We start from the raw sequence: 20,862 nt of genomic DNA, 5'->3' as shown, positions 1-20,862 counted from the left end.
TGCAAGAGTTTGAGGGGTAGAGGGGCTTAGGAAGCAATTGTCCCTGTAGAGGAGACCTAACTTTTGGTGGGTTTTCTTGATTGCGGAGTGGACGTGGGTGTCAAATTTTAGTTCTTCATCAATAATGATGCCAAGAAGCTTGATGTTGGGAACGATTTCAAGGAGGGTGTTGTTTTGGCTCTCTGTGGTGAATTTGGATTTGTCAATGGAGTTTTTGGTAGGGGGAAAACTATTAGTTTGGTTTTATTTGCATTTAGTGCCAGATGGTTAGACTGCATCCAGGTTTCTGTTTTGGGGAAGGCTAGTTGGGTTTTTGCTAGGAGCTCAGAGGGGGAGAAGGCTGAGCAGATGATTGTTGAGTCATCTGCAAATTGGATGATAGATGGGTCTGGGATGGATTGGTAAAAGTTGTTAATGAATAGTTTGAAGAGAAGAGGGTCAAGAAGAGAACCTTGTGAGACACCTGTGGGTGTGGGAAGGAAGGGGGAGGTTGAAGCTTTCCATTGGATAGCTTGTTGGCAGTCAGACAAGTAGCTGGAAAACCAGGTGATGGTGGTGGGATAGAGGTGTAGGGTGGAGAGTTGGGATATAAGTAGGGTGTGTGAGATGGTGTCAAAGGCTTTGACAGATCTAGGAATAGTGTGGATATGAACTTGCATGAGTTGCATTCGAGGTTTATGGTTTCAAGAAAGGAAAGAAGGGCAGTTATTGTGCTGTGGCTAGGGCGGAAGCCATGTTGGGTAGGGGAGATGAGATTGTTTAGTGTTAGATGTGCCATGAGTTCTGCTTGTATTGTTTTCTCTAGTATTTTAGAAAGAGGGGAAAGGATGGCATTAGGCCTGAAGTTGGGGGTATCGGTATTTTTGCCACCTTTGTGGAGGGGGATGATGTAATCATGGCACCAGATAGAAGGGATGTATGATTCTTGTATGGATCTGTTTATAAGAATAGAGATGGGATAGGCAATGCTGTGTGCAGATTGTTTGAGGAAGGTGGGAGGAAGGTTGTCGGGTGAATTGTAACAGGGTTTGAGTTTGAGGAGAAGTATTTTTATAGTGTTTGTGGGGATGCACTTGAGGCAGAAGGATGTGGAGGAAGGTTGATGATTGGGTGTTGGTTGGGCAGGAGGGGGTGGTGGTGGAGGAGGGCGGTGAGAAGGAGGCTGATAGTTTAGCTATGCAGCCTATGAAGAATGAGTTGAATTGGCTGACTGTTTCAAGGTTGGAGAGGTTGGGGTCTGGGCAGGGGTTTTCTTTGTTGCCAGGATGCAGCATGAATAAGATGGAGTCCCAGAATTTGTTGGGATTTGTTGAGTGCAAGGACTGGAGTTTGGAGTAGTGGGATTTATGGTCTTTAATTATTAGTTTTTTTGTGGGGTTTTGTAGTTGCTTATATTCTAGGAAGGTGTTAGGGTTTTTATGTTTTTGATATTGTTTTCATTTTTTTGTCCCTTTGGTGCAAGGCTAGTTTAGTGTCTTTTGATAACCATGGGCAGGGATTGGTTTTGATGTGTTTGGTTTGAGGGGGAAGCTTGCTGATTGAGAAGGGTTAGGAATGAGTGGTTAAAGTAGGAAACAACATCATCTAGAGGAAGGGATTTTAGAAGGGACCAGTCAGTATGCTTTAAGCATTTGGAGAAAGTTAGAGGGTTGAAAGAGGAGAAGTTGCGGGTTTGGGTGTAGTGGTGTTTATGCAGTGGAGATGGGAGACAGTCGATTAAGGCTGGTAGATGATTGCTGAGAGGATCAGGTAATGTTCCGGCTTTGGTGATAACGTTTGTTAGGATCCAGTCAATGATGGTACCAGAGGTACCATCTTTATTTGGTCTGGTTGGAAATTGTATTAGTTGGGAGAAGTTGTATGGGTTGAGTGTGTGGGATGGGGCTTCAGAGTTAATAGTATTCCAGTTGATGCTGGTATCACTGAGTACATAGGTTTCATTTTTTTATATTGGAGGAGAACCAGGACAGGATGTTTTCAAGAGTTTTGATATCACCAGGGGGAATATAGAGGGCAGCGATACATATAGACTTGTGGTTGTTTATTTTTAGTAAACCTATTATAATTTCAGCATTGGCAAAGGTTGGTATTTTATTGGAGTAGGGAGTTATGGTGTGGGAGGTGGGGTAGATTATTGCTACTCCACCTCCTTTTTTGTGGGCTCTGTCATTGCAAATGATTTGGAAACCTGGTGGTAGGATGTTGTTGTCTTTTATATAGGTTTTCAGCCAGGTTTCAGAAACGGCGGTAATGTCGGGGTGGTTATGGGAGAGCCAGGCATGGCGGTTAGGGATTTTGTTTTTTAGGCTTTGTGCATTAAGTGTTGTAAGGTGAATGGACTTTGAGTTTGTGGGTTGAGTGGAGGGTTTGGTGAGATTGATGTTAGAGATATGTCTGGGGTTGGGGTGGATGTCGCTGGCTAGTGAGAGGGAGATGTGGTGGAGTAGAAGAGTGAGGCAGTGTGTTGGGCAAGGGTAGCTTGGGTTGTGTGGGAGTAGTGATTTTCTGGTACCACATTTAAGAGGGGAGTACAGGGGGGTTGGGCTGGGAGCAGTTTTGTTTTGAAAAAAATAGATTGGGTTAGAGGTAAAGAGTTCATGTGAGATGGATGAGCAGGATGGGAAGTGAGGTTGATGGTAAGATGTAGTGGAGTGTGTGTGAGAGTTATGAAAAGGGTTAGAAAAAAGTGTGAGATAGGTAAGAGAAGAGAGAGAGCGAGAGAGATTAGTAGGGCAAATGGGGTTATAGGGAGAGATGTTATGTAGAGCATTGTAGGAGGGGTGGATGTTTGGGGTGATGTAGATCTACAGGTGGGTGGGGTTTGACTTAGGTGTATTGTGATTGGAGATGTGTCGGGTGGGGAGGAGTCAGGGGATGTATAAAAGTACATGTAGTGGGGTGGGTGGGAATTGGGGGCAGGGTAGGGGAGCAAAGTGAGCCCGAAGGGCAAACAGAGTGGGTTACACCTTCTGGGAGGAGCAGCAGCCACCAAACGGCAAACAATCAGTGAGAAGGTTAGCAACTACATAAATAGGGCAACCTATCGTTTTGGTTTGAATGTTACCTTTCTGTTTGTTTTTATTAATCATGCACCAATGGGAAGCTGCAGTTCACTGAGAAGTAAGAAAATAATGTGGTTATGCCAGGGGTTTTAGAAAGGGACATGCAGTAAGTGCACACTACTGAGGGATGCCTGTGAGACAGACAGAAACAGAGTGTAGTCAGACAGAAGTTTTTAGTATTTAAAGATGGCACCACAATTCAGGGGAGGAATAAGTAAACTTTCATGAGGAAGAGGGAGGGAAAAGACAGGATTGACAGGGCTGGGAAGCTTACAATAAGATTATATTAGGAGACAGATAGAAGGGGGGAGGGCTAAGAGCCAGGGCTTGGAGAAAGCTGTGAGAAAACAGGTTTGACAGAGCTAGGAAACTTACACTAGAATTATGTTAGGAGAACAAGAAAAGGGGGGAGGCTATGGACCAGGACTTGGAGAAAGCTGTGAGAAGAGAAAATCAATCAACCAGCTAGCCCAGGTCAGTACCTAAAGGTGCCTATCTGTGTGAATATAAAATAAATGTAAAGCTTTGGCAAACTGTATATATTTGTTACAATAAATGGGAGAATAAAATATAAAAATATAAAAGAAACGTGATATACAAGATAAGTAAAATATAAGAATACAAAATAAATGCAAAGCTATGTAAAATGTATATATTTGTTACAGCAAATGGGAGGAAAAAGGGGGGGGGTGTCCAGTAGTGTGCACAGCAGAAGAATCAGTAGGAGTATCACAGAGAGAAGATTATAATATACCTACACTGCTCACAGTCTGTTGATAAAAGTACAACTTGCAGTGGCTTTTACTGGTATGTACTGGGTTCCGCTCTCCATGTTCTTGCATGCAGGCAGTTGCTTCATTTTTTTTTTGTTGGACCTTTGAATGTGTTTAAGGGACTGTAAGGAGAGAGAGAGAGAGAGAGAGAGAGAGAGAGAGAGAGAGAGAGAGAGAGAGAGAGAGAGAGAGAGACAGAACCTTAATCAAATAATTTAGTTAAGGAATAAGCAGTGATAATTAATATGAAAGTCACCCTGTTCAGTAATATGAAATTCAGTCTATTACCACCTTAATTTCACAGAATGCAGAGTAATTCATTGCCAGTACACATTTCCAGCTAATTTATTGCTACTTAGTAATGCATGCCAACAGAACTCAGCAACATGGTGGCATGACATAAAATTACAGTAAAATCACTCAGTTTCCACATGATACAGTAACAGTACAGGCACTCAAAATAAGCTAAGTAGTAAAATCTAACACAGGTTGAAACAGCACAATGGCTGAATACTGATGAGAGCACTCAGTACCAATTTAAAAGCAGTAACAGCAATGTATTCTAGTAAGCCTTTTAACAAAATCAGACTAAGTCAATCTGAAACAGTGCATCTCCAAATTGTAAACAGTAAAATGCAGCAAGTTTAACAGTAAAATGCGGCACGTTTAACAGTAAAAGGTCGTTACTTCCTTAAAGTCATTAAACCTACAGCTGCACACTAAATAGAAAATGACCAAGACAGTATAGGTATTTTACAGGTGAAGTTGTACACTTAAACAATTTAAAAGCAGTGAGATCAATGTGTTCTAGTAAGCTGTTTAATAAAATCAGACTACGTCAAGCTGAAACAGTGTATTTCCAAATTGTAAACCGTGAAATGTAGCAAGTTTATATCAGTAAAAGGTGATTACTTCCTTTGCCCTTACTAAACACCTTTGTAAAAGTTCTGACATTCAAAATGCTCCCCTTACAGTTGGTCCTAGCATTACTTTCAGACCACTGTTTGCATGGGGACTCTATGTATCAAGGACGCTTATCATTATGATATTCCTATTGCTCCCAATTTCAGGAAATTTTTAAGATATGCTGGCTTACAATACCAGTTTTCTGAATTATCTTTTTGGCTATCTCCTGCACCTCAAGTGTTTGCAAAGTATCTGGCCCCAGTGGTTGCTTATTGCAGAACCCTGGGCATCCACATTTTTTTTTATTTATATGACCTTCCTAATTTGTGCAAATTCTATATCCAGGTGCTTGGAGCCCTTAGACAAGGTCATATCCCTCCTTCCCCAAGTGGGCTTCAAACTGAACCACCAAAATTCCTTCCTTACCCCCTCTAAATAAATTGCTTTCCTGAGGTGTTTGATGGACACAGTAAAAAGGATGGCATTCCTACCAGAAGACAAAGTATTGACTAATCAGGGTGTTTTCTTTGATTTCTCTCTCTTAGATGTACGCCACAGCAAGAGAGTTCCTCAAATTCTAGGCCTCATATCATTAACAATCCTCATGATACCACTAGCCAGACTACACATGAGTTGGACCCAGCACCTTCATTGCTTGGATTTCCAGATACCGGTACTGGGATTTGTAAAACAGGAACTACAATGGTGGAAGGATCAGTTGTCTCTGAATCCAGGACTCCTGATCTTTCTACAGACTCCCGTCCAATCTGTCTAGATGGACCCTTCAGATTTTGCATGAAGAACAGTGTCCATGAGAGTTTAAGTGCAAGGCTTGTGAGGTCAAAGTTGGCAGTGATTCATGCCTTAAAAGTTCTTCACCACTTATAAAGTCTGAGTCCTCTTTTAGTGATCACAGACAATACTAGTACGATGTGGTACTTGAACAAGAAGGAGGGGATACAAGGTCATACTCGCTTTATCAGTTGGCAGTGATGGTCTTGGAGATGGCTTTTCAGCATTCTTTGACTCTTCAGGCCTAATACATTCTGTCAGAGCAAAACTCCGTGGCAACATCAGGAGTGAATGGTACATCCCAACCTAGAGCAACTGCAACCGACAGCCTGGATGATTCCAATTTGATACCTTTTAGACACTTGTTCCATGAGGATGTGCAGCAAGTATTTAAAGAGGTCAGAAAACCTGCAACTAGAAAATCATATATTTATAAGTAAAAGAGGTTTTCTAGGTGGTGTCTAGCTAATAGCCAAGGTCTTGAAAGGGTTTTGACCCCATAAGTTTTGAAATATTTGTGTGAGCTACTTAGAGATGGTTTGTCATATGCTGCCATCTTAACTTGTCTGTCCATGGATCCCCCTCTTTTCTCACTTTTTTCTGGTCAAACAGGTAATAGACATCATCTGGGTATAACAGCCCTGTGTTTCTAATGCTTAGTCAGTCCACTTGTGCTGTGCTGGTGAGTCCATAACAGGCTGGAACATGCATGTCCACAGCTAGTGGGGTTTGGCTTTATTGGCCTGAATTTGTTTATCAAACAACTTAAAGAGAAAAAAGTCATGGACATTCAGTATTGCCATATTGCTGAAACACCTGATGTTCATAAGGGTAATTTGCATATATCCCATGTGCCTCTAATACAAGAGGTTTGATGGGTCATTCAGTGAAAATTCTAGCTTGGCTAGAATTTTCTCTTAATTTTTACTGATTATTTTTTGTGTGACCTTTTCATTCATTGTTTTAGCTGGTCAAACAGATTATGAAATAAGTGTTGCTTGTGAGAACCCCTTGAAAGCAAATTCTTTCTCCGTGGGATCTCAACTTTGTTCTTGAAAAACTGACCTTAACTTGCTTTGAACCTGCCTCTCAGGCTGATTTATGATTCATTACTTGAAAGACTGTTTTACTCATTGTTCTGACATCTGTAAGGTGAGTCTGTGAGGTGCAGGCTTTCATGGTGGGCCAGCCCTATCTGATTTTAAACAAGGATGGGTTTGTGTTACACTCTAATCCATCTATCATTCATACCTAAAGTTGTTTCTGAATTTACTTTGAATCAAGCTATCAATCTCCCAATGTCCCATCTTGATCCAAAAAAAAAAAAAACAAGTGAGAAAAGATTCTACATACCTTGGATACACACAGGCAGCTTGGGTACTTCCTTGACAGAACTTGCACAGCTGTTTGGCTCCTATACAGGGGCTAAGAAAGATCAACCTGTCTCTGGCACACTAGTGCATGATCAGTGGGGGATCCAGGAATCTGTGAAAGGGGGGGCGCAGTCTGGTCAGTCAACTACCAGGGTGGGAGTGAGAAAATGGGACACTTTTTTTGGGGGGGGGGGGTGGTATAAAGATCACCTTAAGATGCTTTGACGTGTAAAAAGAAGGCAATATACATTCAGCTGACCAATAAATTTATGGATGATCTCTTAATACAAAGTTCCTGCTCATAATTAACACTAAAAGGTATCTTAAGATACCAAATATAACTGTAGTACAGTAAACAAATGTAGTAAGACAGCTGGGGTAGTGGATAGGCTGTGTTTTATCCCCTTCTACACTCAAGAGGCAATAGGACACCCTGAAGTAACTGCAAACATTCACAGAGCTGAGGAATTTACTCATAAATTAGCCACTATAGACAAAATCCCTACTGCAGATTAGGTGGTACCACTGTAGCTGGGATGTGTGCATGTTGTGGATTCTCCTTGCTTGCTTAGTGGCTATTAAAACATTTTACACCAATATCACTTTTTTCACATTCAAACTTTTCACCACATTTGACAGGGGATAAAAGGTATTTATAGTGACTGTCACATTTACAGATTAGCTAGGAGTCATATGATGTTATCCTATGTGCTAAGAACACACCTTTCCTACTTAACTTCAATGCCTTCTACTTTTGAAAGTCCTTGTGGCTGGTGGAGGGTTGTCTATATTTCTCCAGAACTCCATCATATCTAGGCTTATATAGCAAAATAATGATCTAGAAATATTCCATGTACTGTTAATGTAAATAAGATAATCAGCTACATGCTAGCCAATCACCAAACTCCTTTCATCTCACCAACGCGTGAAGCATACATAAACGGAGGTCACCATACCTCTCAACCTGCAGACATCAAAAATATAGATAAAGGGTCTTGGAAAGCAAATATATACAACCAAAAATCTGGAACCTAACATCATAACTTCCAACTTGATTATGAGTGTAGGATGGTATCACTCAGAAACAAAGTTTATAAAAACGTTGAGTGCTAAAAATGACTCCAAATATAGCACAGTTTACTCAAACATGTGACATAACATAATAATTAAGATATGCAGTATTTCCATATCTCCGTAAACAAGCACCCTGAAAGATAGGCCTGGTAAAATTTACAAAAAAGTCAGAATCCCTTTTTTCCCCAATGTACATCTAAATTAATTTGCAATAACTATAAGAATATAGTAACAATAAAGAAATTAGAGTTCATATAGTCGATTTCAGAAATCCGCACAATTAAACAATCAGTTTTTTTAAAGGAATGATTTAATTATGTAACAAAAACATGTACATCTTGAATGAATCAAAAAGTTTCCATAGCATGCAAGCCTCCTCTGAATGTTTAAAAGTCATAATGAATGATTTGGTCCTTCTGCTACAATTTAGAGGCAACCTTTTTTCACCTTTTATCACTCATTCATCAAGCATGTTTGCATTAGTTTTAACTGCATGAACAAAAGTGGATAAAACTTCTCAAGCCAACATAAACATTAAAAAAAAAAATACTACTTTACAGTTTTCAGATTTTTACTGTATAATAAAGTCACATTATTTTGCACAACAAGATGTATTTATTCCAAAAGCATAAGGTATAAACTATGTACCACATGGGATTAGATGTTGCAACTCTTTGCATCCCGCATAAAACAGACATCTTTGCACAAAGCTCTTCAAGAATACACATTTGACACAGTTTATATTCATTCATGCCCCACATTTTACATTTTACAAACTCACTACACATACTCTGCAAGAAAAGTATTTAGAAAAGTTGAAGTTTTGATGATAATTATGTAGTTACTAATCCAATACAACAAACTTTCCCTAAAGTTTTAAACTGAGTGTGCCCTTCTCATACATAGAGTAGTCCACAAAACAAATACATTTAAGATCAATTTGTTTGCTGTCAGCTCCATTCCTTCCAAAATGGCAGCCATCAAGCAGGCAGGTAGACTTTGTGGATTAAACCAAGTTATAAACAGAGAGGGACAAAACAATATCCATAAGGAACACAGCCTAAATACAGAACACCCCCACATATCCTTAAACTAAATGGACCATTCTAAGTGACTTCCCCTACACAGGAGCATCATCATAGCAACGAGACACCAATGTGTTTTAGACAGTTTTGTTATGAGCTCGTTGAGTCATGTAGTTTCCAAAAAAATTCTTAATAAAAAAGTGTATTTGTTTCACTACATTATTGTCCCTGTGAAAAAAAAATGGCAAATGTCCAGAGATTTTCTAACAAAAAAAATTCCTAAGTTTTCTTTAATAGTTGCAAATACAATTTTGTTGTATCTGAAACACATAAATGTTATCTGAAACAGCATAAGCATCAAGTTCTGCAAAAATAAGTGTTTATTTTCATCCATAAAGATACACGCCTCTGCCATCTCTGCCCACTACAACACAGATCCACCAATTTTCTCTCATCCTTTACTGAAACAGTACCTCAGAGGGGCAAAAAACATAAGACCGCCCCGTAGAGCACCAACTCCAACGTGGGACCTCAACTTTGTTTTGGAAAAAATTAACCTTACCTCCTTTTGAGCCAGTTAGCACAGCATAATTAAAATATATCTCTTGGAAAACTGCTCTGCTCCTGTCACTAACATCAGCATGAAGAGTTTCAGAATTACAGGCACTAATGGCAGTGGAACCATTCCTTATTTTCCATCAGGACCGGGTGTCGTTAAGAACTAACCCTACTTTTATGCCTAAGGTGGTTTCTAGTGCGTCTGTGAACCAAACTATTCACTTGCCAACTTTTTATCCAAAACCACAGAATAAAGAGGAGAGACTACTGCACTCTTTGGACATTCACAGGCATTTGCTTCTACTTGGACAAAACCAAAGCTTTCAGAAAATCTGAGCAATTATTAGTAGCATATGCTGCAGGAGCACAGGGAAAAGCCATTTCAAAACAGACTATTTCCAAATGGATAGGACATTGCATACGTTTCTGCTATACACACCATAGAAAACCTGTGCCTACCAGCATTAGACCTCACTCCACCAGGGCAACAGCCACCTCAACGGCCTACCTCAGAGGAGTACCTACCAAGGATATTTTGGAAGCAGCAACATGGAGCTCTGTGCATACTTTCACCAAGCATTACCACCTGCCTCTATACTCCAAACTCAGAGCTGGCTTCGCCTCTGCAGTGCTGCAGGGCCTTATAGCCACCCCAGATGCATTATAGTACCAGCCACCCTACCTCAGCTTTGGGATTCTACCCAAGTGTAATGACTGCAGCAGTGTAACATGATGAACATAGTACAGTTTTGTACCTACCATAAATGTAGATGTTAGAGTGTTCACACTGCTGCAGTCCCTCCCTCCTTCCCCTCTATATTGCTGGTGCGTACCTAGGTCATCTGCCCTTTACTACCTATGGGGAGTATATGCTGGTAAGTGTAAGTTGTTGTTTGCTTGTCTTACTTATGTTTTATTAGCAAGTTGAATTGCCTACCTATTTGGGGGCACTTGACATCTGGGGCAAGAAAAACTGAAGAAAATGGCGTCGGCTGCATCTTATATACCCCTGTAGCACTGACGTCAGGGAGGAAGCGACAGCAACGACCAAGACTTTGGAACTCAGGCCAGCTGGGGAACCGCCTGACGGCAGGATAACCCAAGTATAATGAGTGCAGCAGTGTGAACACTCGAACATTTACATTTATGGTAGGTACAAAACAGTACTTTTTTCTTCTCCAAGCTCTGCCCTTAGCACACATCTGGCTGTTTTGATCAGCTTCATGGGTAATAGTAGGCTAGCTGCTCTTGCAGACCATTTTAAGCCTAACCAATTTCCCTTTCAAAGGGAGAATCAAATCCCATTTCTGAGATAAACACCCTAACCATTATGCCAACCACAACCTCATGCTTAAGCAATTTAGTTTTTTAACAGACATCTAATCCTAACCTTTACCGGTTCAATAAATTCACGGCTATTTCATTCCCAATATAAGGGTGTGTCTGCTGTAATTGGGCAAATGCAGTACAATAATGTTTTATTTCCATCCTAAGACAATTACAACTGAAAGAACTACATACACACAAAGTTGTGTGCATGTGTACATACGTATAGGTAATGCAACAAAGCACATATACACATTCTGTATGGCAGAGTAGCATGTACAATTCTATACACACACCACCAAAGAAAGTAGAACTGGTGCCCTCAACAGTGCTAGAGGAATTAAAAAAAATGTCAAAGTCATCTGCAATGCGTTTATCTACATCAACCATTTATTCTACCACACATACTTTCACTTCACATTACAAAGTGCCTTAAACACCCTAATATGCAATCACACACATCTAATTCATCCATCCTGTAAAAATCACACCTGCTAAATTATTCAACTACTACACCTCCACAGTTTGGGACAGTACATAAAGTCTGCAATTTCAGCCTATAACACTGAGGTACATTCCTCGTAATGAGGTACACTTGAGAGGTGTGCGTTTATATTTAACTAAGCTTTAAGATTTCTGCAAACACATGGAAGCTACCTAAACGGCACTACATAATATGATGCAATATTAACAGCTAATAATCTACAAAAGCGAGAGCGCATTCTGGGGATAAAGTAAAACAAACCCTCTGCAATCACTTATTCACACACCGGCCATCGTCCAACACCTCACTCATTCTCCGTTATCTAGTTTATCTTATTAGGAGTGTCAGAGACACACACACACACACACACACACACACACACACACACACACACACACACACACACACACGACATAGGTACATGCGTGCAGCATGTACTCTGTTTTAGCTTACTGAAGGTTATGAAATAAGAAACTCAAAAGTCTGTCATTATTTAGTGACTTCGATACTCAGTGATTTGCCAGAAAATCATCTTTTGAGGAATGGGCCAAAACTAAGATTCTGTGAAAAATGGACATTTGAGAGTTGTGACTGCTGCTGGTTCAAAGCTCGGTACAGCATTCACAGCCACTACTGTCTTTTGTTTATGTGCTATAATTGCACAACTGAAAAGGTTCAAAGCCAGCAGCTGCGGAATATTAAATGCACTTTTAGCTGTGTATTTAGTCGTCGCCTGCTTTGTGCCTCATTTCTTTACTTTTTCAATACATGGTGTGTTAGGCAATGTGCTGTAATTGGTAATAAAATAACAGTAAGACTTACAACAAAAAATAGCATGCATGCACAAATTCTCTGAAACACTGCTACTAGCAGAGGAGTATTTCCTGTCAGAAGATAGCTAGGACCTTTATCATGTTAGCTCTGCTCCAAGCTCTGGTAGTAAGTGCTGGCTACTTAATAATTTCAGCCTACCTTTCTCCTCAGCCTCAGTTGCCCCGTAACTATTGCGATCAAATACATTTTTACGATTAGCAGGGTCGCGTAAACCGTAAAACAAAGAAAAACTTCGTTCTCCTTCGCCAACATTATCTCAGTAATTCCAGAGAAGGAAAAATGAAGGAAAGACTTCAAAAGTTAGCGCCCACCGACATACCAGTAAGCAACTCTTGGCCAAAGGGTTACAGAAACTACTCATTTTTGGAGGGGTGGGGTGGTTCCGTAGCTCCCAAAAGCCCAGAGTTTTGCAGAATGTGTAGATTTTTTTTACTCTATGTTTGGTCCTTTCCTCACAAAAATATGTGGGTTTCTGGAACATCTTTTACGAATGAAGTCACTAAATAATAAAAAAAAAAAAAAAACATTTTGAGTTTCAGGCTGCATATCCTTCAGAAAATGCATGCCAATGCAGAATCAATTATACCATTAATTTTCCAAGTTTGGAAGAGCAATATTTAAAATATGTCCCTATTTTGGGGCCGTTGTCATTATTTTTGCCTTTGTCCAAATTTCTTGCGCTAACAGATCGAGAGGTTTGGCAAGGAGCCAAGTACTGAAATCCTATCACAGCCATTTCAGTTAGGCAGTTGTGTAAGTGAATGTTTTTTTATATCTCAAAAGGTTCTCAAGCTGGAGCGTTTGGAGTTCTCATGTTTGTGGGAGTAGCATAAAAGAACTAGCACAGAGATTTCATTGACTTTCTAACTTGTTCCAAAGCAATAGCATCGATGGAAAATGTTATGTGGTATACTTCTGAGAGGCTACAAGTCATCACGTTTCTAACTTTTGGACCATATCAGAAGGGTTCGGCTGCACTCTGGGGGTTCTTGTAAAACTCAAAATCAGATTAAAGATCAGACATCTGCCTGCGGCAAATTCCCATAGTTGAAATCATACTGTAATAGTAACAAATGTAATAAACATAGTTATTTTCTCTTATGCATACAACTATAACATCATAGTAATTTACTCATAAAAATTATCATAGGCCTAGTCTATTAGTCCTATGTATATGCATAGGTACTAACCTTCAGACAGCTGTTGCTCAATGCAGGTGTAGTCACTCACACTTAAGACTGCAGTAAAAGTCTGGTACAAAATATAACTACCTTTGTTATTGTCAGTAGTTTTAAAAAAATACTGCTGTAGTTAGAATACTCTTACAGGAAGCATTTGATTAACTAGGTCAAGTGTACCATCTAGTTCTGGGAGATAGATTGTACAATATGGTGCCATTTCACTGATGGGACATGTCAGGAACATACGGAAACAAAAAAACCTAAAGAGTCAGCATTGTGTTATATTGAGGATAAGCCCCAATCTGACACAGACTCAAACAACCTTAAAATGCACACAATACTTAGTACGCTACAACTCCCAGCAGGTTGCACCCACGTAAAAGTAAATGCGTACTTGCTTTCTCAAACAGTGCAGCACCCCCAATCTAGTTTTTTATTTTAAAATTGAATGAGCTTGTCTTCCGACAATAGCTTACCCAACGATTCCTGTCAGCTGTCACCAACGCGCCTAAATTACAAGAGGAGATGCAGTTGGAGGAGGACCGTTATGTTATTAAAAAAAAAAATTAATCATCTGACACCAACCTCCAATCACATCTCCGATGTACTTGGCACATTGGTGACAGGATTCTTCAGGAAAGATGCACCTGATAATTTTTCAAAAAAAAAAGAAGAAAGTTTTAAAAGGGGCCGGCGCGAAAGAAGAAAGTTGAAAAAGGGGCCGGCGCGCACCCCTGCGCCCATGCCTAAATCCGCCACTGATGATGGTTGTCCTCTGCTTTTGTTTTCTGTTATAACACCCATTGTAAATTTCTACTAAGCAAGGTTAAGGCCCTCTCAACTAGGACCATATCCTCTTTGACAGCATATTGGAAAGGGGTGGACTCCAGAAGCATTCTAGAACCTGGTCGTCTGTTCATACCTTCACAAAACACCACACACTGGATTCCTCTTCAAGAGCCAGAGCAGGCTTTGCTAGGACCATTCTCCGGGGTATCCTGCATCCTTAGCCTTTCTCCTCCCAAATAGGATAAACTTTGGGAATCTACACAAAATGCTGCTGAGGCATTGGGAATGATGAACAAAGTACAAATGCATAAGTCCTACTACCTGTAACAGTAGCTGTTCGTATTCCTTACTGCCTCAGTGGCAGCACACACCCTACAGCCCCCAGAATGTCCACAACTGAGGTGGGTTTCAACCTCTTTTATTGGCTGTTGATGAATTTGTTTTTTATATGGTATTGTGATTGGCTTCAAATTTACTCTTGTTTGATGATTCTGGCTTCAGGTACTTCTCTCCTTCTTTGTGGAAGCGAGAAAGCCTGAATACTCACTTACTGTGACAGCTGAAGGCTTCCCACTCAGGATATGATCAGACAATCAGCTGTCACAGGAAGAGAAGGAGGGGAGTCTGAGCTTTTGAAAGCTGGCCAGCACTGGTTTACCTTGTCAGATAACTCAAAATGCCACTGAGGCATTGAGGAATTTGAACATATACTGTTACAGGTAAGGAGGGCTTCCACAACTGCACTTTCCTTGGCTACTTCTGTTTTAAATGCTAAGATAGCATTCAGGCACTCTATCAGTACAGCACACCTAAAATTGAAAGGTACAAATGTCAGAGAGTAATATTGTCATTCACTGTTTTTATGCTGCATCACTCAGTTACTGCTCTGCATTCATGCTTTTCACTGGATACATCTGATACTTTGTTAGAGGTGTTACTGAAAGAATCATTAATTATTATACAGTATTATGCCATTTATATTCTAGTACTAACATACTAAGTGGGAAACCATCCAGTACACTCTATTGCAATGCCAGTGTTAGTACAAGTACTGCTGAATTGGCTGATATAAGTGACAAATGAAATGCATCAGCATTATGACAAGTTTGTCAACAAAACTATGAGCTAAAGAAAAAGTCAACCTTCGTTCATATCCAGACCATCATCTGCTGCACTAAATGCCTAAATGTATGGATCACTTGGGCAACTACAAATAGATCTTAAAAGCATAAAAAATGTGAAAGTGCAATAACTTGCACTTATTATAACAACATGTAGGCCATACAGGCACGTACATCCATACGCATATTTATGCCTTGAGTATCTGCTCTTTCATTCTTCCAGTGCTGTATGGGAGCAGGAAAGGTTTATTATAAGAAATGGAGTTGGTTAAAAGGATTTAAAATAAACTTTTTTAAAGTAAGTTCAGTGTATCACAGCGGTATAGCACTTTGATATGTGAGTAATGGGGAGTTTAAATACTCCACTGATATTTGCCAAGCCCCTGATAGGTAAACATCATCTCATGTGGCTAAATCATGCACAACCCAAGTGGAATAACATATGGGGTTGGTAGTCAATGATATCTGATTTATTTATTTATTTTTAGTTTTGTTGACCAGATTGATCTGTCAATGCACGGTCTAATTTCATAGAATGCCCAACGTGATATTCATATTGACTAGAGATTGGCCAGACTATCAGGGGAAGTTCTCATACTTTTTTTTTCTCAAATGTCATGCAATATTTTTGCCCTCATGATATACCACCAACTACTATTTAACATCTTATCTGGTGGGCAGCATCTCAAGAATGGAGATTTCCCTCATGATGTACTGGACCATGACTTCTGGCTGTTGTCATGGGGACAGACCCCATAGTCTTGTGATCTTACCAGCATGGAAGGTACATGTGCTGCCCGTTGAGTTCCTAACACTATTAGTGCATAAGGGACATGGAAGAGAAATGAAACAAGAAAGAAAGGTTATTATCTCCAAGAGGTTGTAAGAAGACACTAAAGCAGGTGGAAAAAATCTATGGAATGAATTCAGTTGAAAATGCCTTAGTATATCCAGAATGTGAATGAAAATTAAATCACTGGGTTTAGATTGCAGTTTATGATTGGATGGGAAATACTGGTACTGGCAGCTGCCACAGTAGACCTATGAGCTATGTTTGAAAATATGTGGCAATATTTTTACACTGATAGCATTGCAGGACAAATCACGCTGTACTGATGAGATAGTTTGCACTATAGCAGTAAGTATTAGCTTATAGTCATCCATATCTGTAAAGGGCAATATCTCACTTCCTGTGAATTTGTATGATTATGAATTGGTCAGATGTACATCTGGAAAAACTATGAAGATGAGTACCCACCACACACATGGCAGTGCAGGTACCAAATAAACACATTCAGGCACTGGCTCAGCCCCTGCTCCAGGGGACACACACATACACACATCCATGCTAACAATCAAGAACAGATACTCATGGACCTACTCTCATACTGTCACAATGCTTACCCATCCACAAACACGCACACACAGACATTTGCTAGAAGTCACAATAGCCATTCATGCACAGACACTCATGAACCCATTCTCAAACTGTCATAGTGCTCACACACACACACACACACACACACACACACACACACACACACACACACACACACACACACACATACAAGAACCCATGCTAACAGTTGCAAAAGCCATTCACGACCAGGCACTCATGGATTCAATATGGATTTACTCTCATACTGTCACAGTGCTCACCCACACACATGCACACACACACAGGCATATGCTGGCAGTCACAATAACCATTCATTCACAGACACTCATGGACCCACTCTCACACTGTCACAGTGCACACACACACACACACACACACACACACATGCACGTGCAATCATCTGTGAACTTATCAGCCAGAGGTCTTTGACATTAGCCTTGACTTCAGAGAAGTAGATACCAAACAGGAGCAGCCCTAGAACTGAGTCTAAGGCACTTTACTAGTGACTGGCCTTTTCGTGTAGGCAGAGTCCCCTGTCTTAACTTCTTGAGTCTTATGCATGAGCCTGTTGGCTATCCAGTGGGTGATGTAGGGGTTAATACCTAATTATGATATTCAAGAGTGGCATTGTGTTGAATGTTTTGATCAGGTCGAGGTAGGCAGTATTCATCATTTTGCCCTCTTCCATTGCCTTGATGATCTTCTCAAAGAAGTCACCGAGTTGAGTAGGCATGAGTTGCTCTTAATGAAGCCAAACTGAGTTGGATCCAATGTAGGCTTCCTTTGTCATTATTTAACATATCCATGATTATTCTTTTATGGCTTTACATATTAGACTAGCCAGACTTATGGACTGATTGTTTGCTGGGTCCATTGATGGTATGCTTCTATGCAGTGGGATGACTTTCCCAGTCCTCCATTCATTCGGTACAAAGGCTATTTGGAGGCTGTGGCTAAATGCTGATTCTAGTGGGCCAGCTAGTACAGATTTCTTGCTATTAAGGAGGCATCCTGGAATATTATCACAGATCCATCAAAACAGTGTTGTTGGTCTTGGAGAGTGCCTCAAGAACCTGTTCCCTAGTGATATTAGGGGAGAGTTGTGGTTGCAGGTATTTCCTGATGAGTGGCTGGCGATGAGTAGGGGTAAAATTGGAGCAAAATGTGGCAGCCAGTAGGTTTGCTATATCCTACAGCTCAGTACAGGTGACACCACTTACAATTAATTCAGTACACTGCTGGTATTGCCTTTGAGACTGCGGTTGTGGATGTAACTGAAGAAAGTTTTGTGGTTGTCCTTGCCTTGCAAGACTATTTTTTCCTCAAATTTGGCTTTGGTAGACTTGTTAAGCTCTCTGAGTTGCTTGCTTAGAATGATGAAGTAATTTTTACCTTGCTGGTCATTGCACCTCCTAATTTTCAACATGATTTTCTTCCTTTTGTTGTACAGCCTACTGAGATTTGGATTCCACCCATGGTGGCTTGTTTTTTGAGCTAGTCCTGTGCTTGATATGGGTGGGCTCAGCTTTTTCTATGCAGCTGTTAATATGATTATACAGGGTTTCCATGAACAATTCCACATAGACAATGATGTTCTCAAGGTTGGGGGGGGGGGCTTAAAATTTTGCTAAGGTGTCACTTATAGTAGGAAGTTTGCCTTGGAATAATTCCTAAAAGTTCTGTTTTTAGCTGGGATTCCAGGTTTCAGTTTTGTTTAAAAGAAGTCAGCTTTATGATTTGACCCGACCACAGAGGACAGTACGGTAGGAATGGTGTAACATTCTCCCATGTTTGTGAGGACCAGGTCAAGGATGTTTGTGTCACAAGTGGGCATATGGACTAGCTGGTCCAAGGTATGTATGTTTACAAAATCCAGGAATCTCTGGGCATGCATATTAGGTGTCATGTGTAATTTCCAAAAGTCTCCTATAAATATGGGGTTGGGTTGAATGGGGAGTGTCTCCAGTATGTTTAAGTATGTGTTATGGATTTCCTGTGTCATGGAGTGGGACCTGTATCTTACGAACATATGATATTGGACTTTGCCTATGACAATTTGAATGTGGAGAAGCTCAAGTACATCATATTGATTGACCAGCGTTGAGGTATGTATGTTTTTGATGTAAATTGAGATACCTCCACCAACCATCCCTTCTTGTGCAGTAGGTGGTCTAAATGTATTGATGGCATTGTAACCCTGCACTGCTGAGGTGCTGTCTACAGCTTTAAACCAAGTCTCTGTATCTACATAAATGTCTGCATTCTCTGTTGTGAGGAGAACCTACAGGTGGTGGAGTTTCTTGTTTAGGCTCCTGGCATTGTGCAGTAGCACCTTTAGATGTTCCCATGTTGGTTTTGCTATGTTGGAAGGATTTGCAGTTCCTTAAAAAGGCACAATGGGGAGGACAAGACTTTAGCCAATGTACAAAAGCCTAAGGGGAGACAGGTGCTAACCATCCCTGGCAAAGCAGCATAATCTCTCTACCATATTCTTTCAGGTTGACAGATATTGTACCCTCTTTTAATGACTCCAAAAACTAAGTCAATTATTTACTGTTTATATTGTTGCATCATGCTTGTAAAAGATAGAATGCTGCTTAATGTCAGGCTCATACTGGCTTGGCACACATAATCGAAGAGCTCATTATGTGGTCCTTGTGGGCCATTTTAACCCTAGCCAATTATTATATGTGAGTATCAAACTCTGCACCTTGTGTCTGTAAGGTAAACACCTTAACCATTATGCAAACCTTCCAGGGCAACCACATGGACTATTACTGAGCCATACTGGTGCTTATGGTTCAATGCCCTGATGCTAGTTGTTTTTAGAATGCAGGAAAAATGTAAGATACCATCCCCCACTTACTCATGTATTCTTATACTTGCTGATGATCAGAGTTACAATTCTCTGTATTTCCATAGACACCAAGAAGGCACGTAAGAAGAAACTGATAATTTTCTCTATCTGACATCAGCTAACAAGATACTAGGCAGCTTCATCTGATTCCTTTAACTTCCACTTGTAAACTTTGTGACTGAACAAGTCACACAGCCAGACAGTGTTCCTGGAATGCCCCTGGAAAGTAGTACATTTCCCAGCTGTAGCTTTATTTGTTTAAGAAATAATAATAAAAAAAAAAAAGTTAGCTCTCTAACTTCCAGGTTGGAGCCTGAAACTAGGTGAGAAGCAGTTTATGTGTACCATTTCACTGTGCCACTGTTAACAAACGCTTGCTTTTCTTAAACATGTTAGGCATTATGGTATAGTTCTCTAGATCAAAGTCTAAACTGGTTACATTTACGTTTTCATCCTAAAACTCATTTTGGCATAGCTGAAGCTCATGTTGATATCTATTTGGGACAATAAAAGGGATTAGTTTATGAAATATAGTTACAGATAAAAGCAAAAATAGAACAGTGTAATGATAGCATCTAAAATGTCATTTTTTTGGAATAACTTGGAGGCCACCTAAAGGAGATTGTTTATAAACTGTAATTACAAATAACATCTACAAGCAGATACATGTAATGACATCTTCATATTTCATTACAGGAGAGAGAGTGATTGCATTTGCTGCAGTGGAAGGGATCTTTTTCTCTGGGTCATTTGCTGCCATTTTCTGGCTGAAGAAGAGAGGGCTTATGCCTGGTCTTACCTTCTCTAATGAACTAATTAGCAGGGATGAGGTATGTAGATTTGTCTGTTACATCCTAACTGCTTTCTGGTCAGGGTTATTGTATGATATTGCATTGGTTTTGTGTTCATGTCAGGTCTTGAATATGCAATGGAAAATGCTGTTACCAAAATGGAAGTAGAACTGGGAGGAAAAGCTGTGGATTTTAGTAGAGGAGAAGTTCCAGTTTCTATAATATTTACAGTTTTCTTTTACTTGTTAAATGTTCTGTTGTACTATATGGTGCTGAACTTGTAAAACAACTTTCAGTCTTTCAGCTTGTATATCTATAATTTCCATTCACTGCATTATTGGCCATGTGACCTAACAACATGAAAACAAAGATTGACTACATTTGAAGCTACACCATGGGTTTGTGTATGTGGTCATATTGCTGAATTGAATTCTCAGTGCTGGATGTGTACGGAAGGATCAGAGCTTAGTATGATTATCAGGCATTTGAGATAACAGACAGCCACCATAGTAATAGT

The 20,862-nt window shown here is 40.1% G+C and overlaps 1 protein-coding gene across 1 annotated transcript in view; it reads left to right on the top strand.

The window, feature by feature from the left end:
* RRM2B (ribonucleotide reductase regulatory TP53 inducible subunit M2B) overlaps positions 1-20,862 on the top strand; it is a 1,174,820-nt gene that overhangs the window by 759,712 nt on the left and 394,246 nt on the right. The window contains exon 6 of the mRNA XM_044065668.1: positions 20,251-20,384. Coding sequence (XP_043921603.1) covers positions 20,251-20,384 — 134 coding nt within the window. The remainder of the gene's footprint in view (positions 1-20,250; positions 20,385-20,862) is intronic.

Source organism: Protopterus annectens, chromosome 3.part0 (assembly GCF_019279795.1).
Source record: "Protopterus annectens isolate FY-2018-M chromosome 3.part0, PAN1.0, whole genome shotgun sequence".
Taxonomy (NCBI): Eukaryota; Metazoa; Chordata; order Ceratodontiformes; family Protopteridae; genus Protopterus; species Protopterus annectens.
This window is presented reverse-complemented; position numbering and strand designations above follow the sequence as displayed.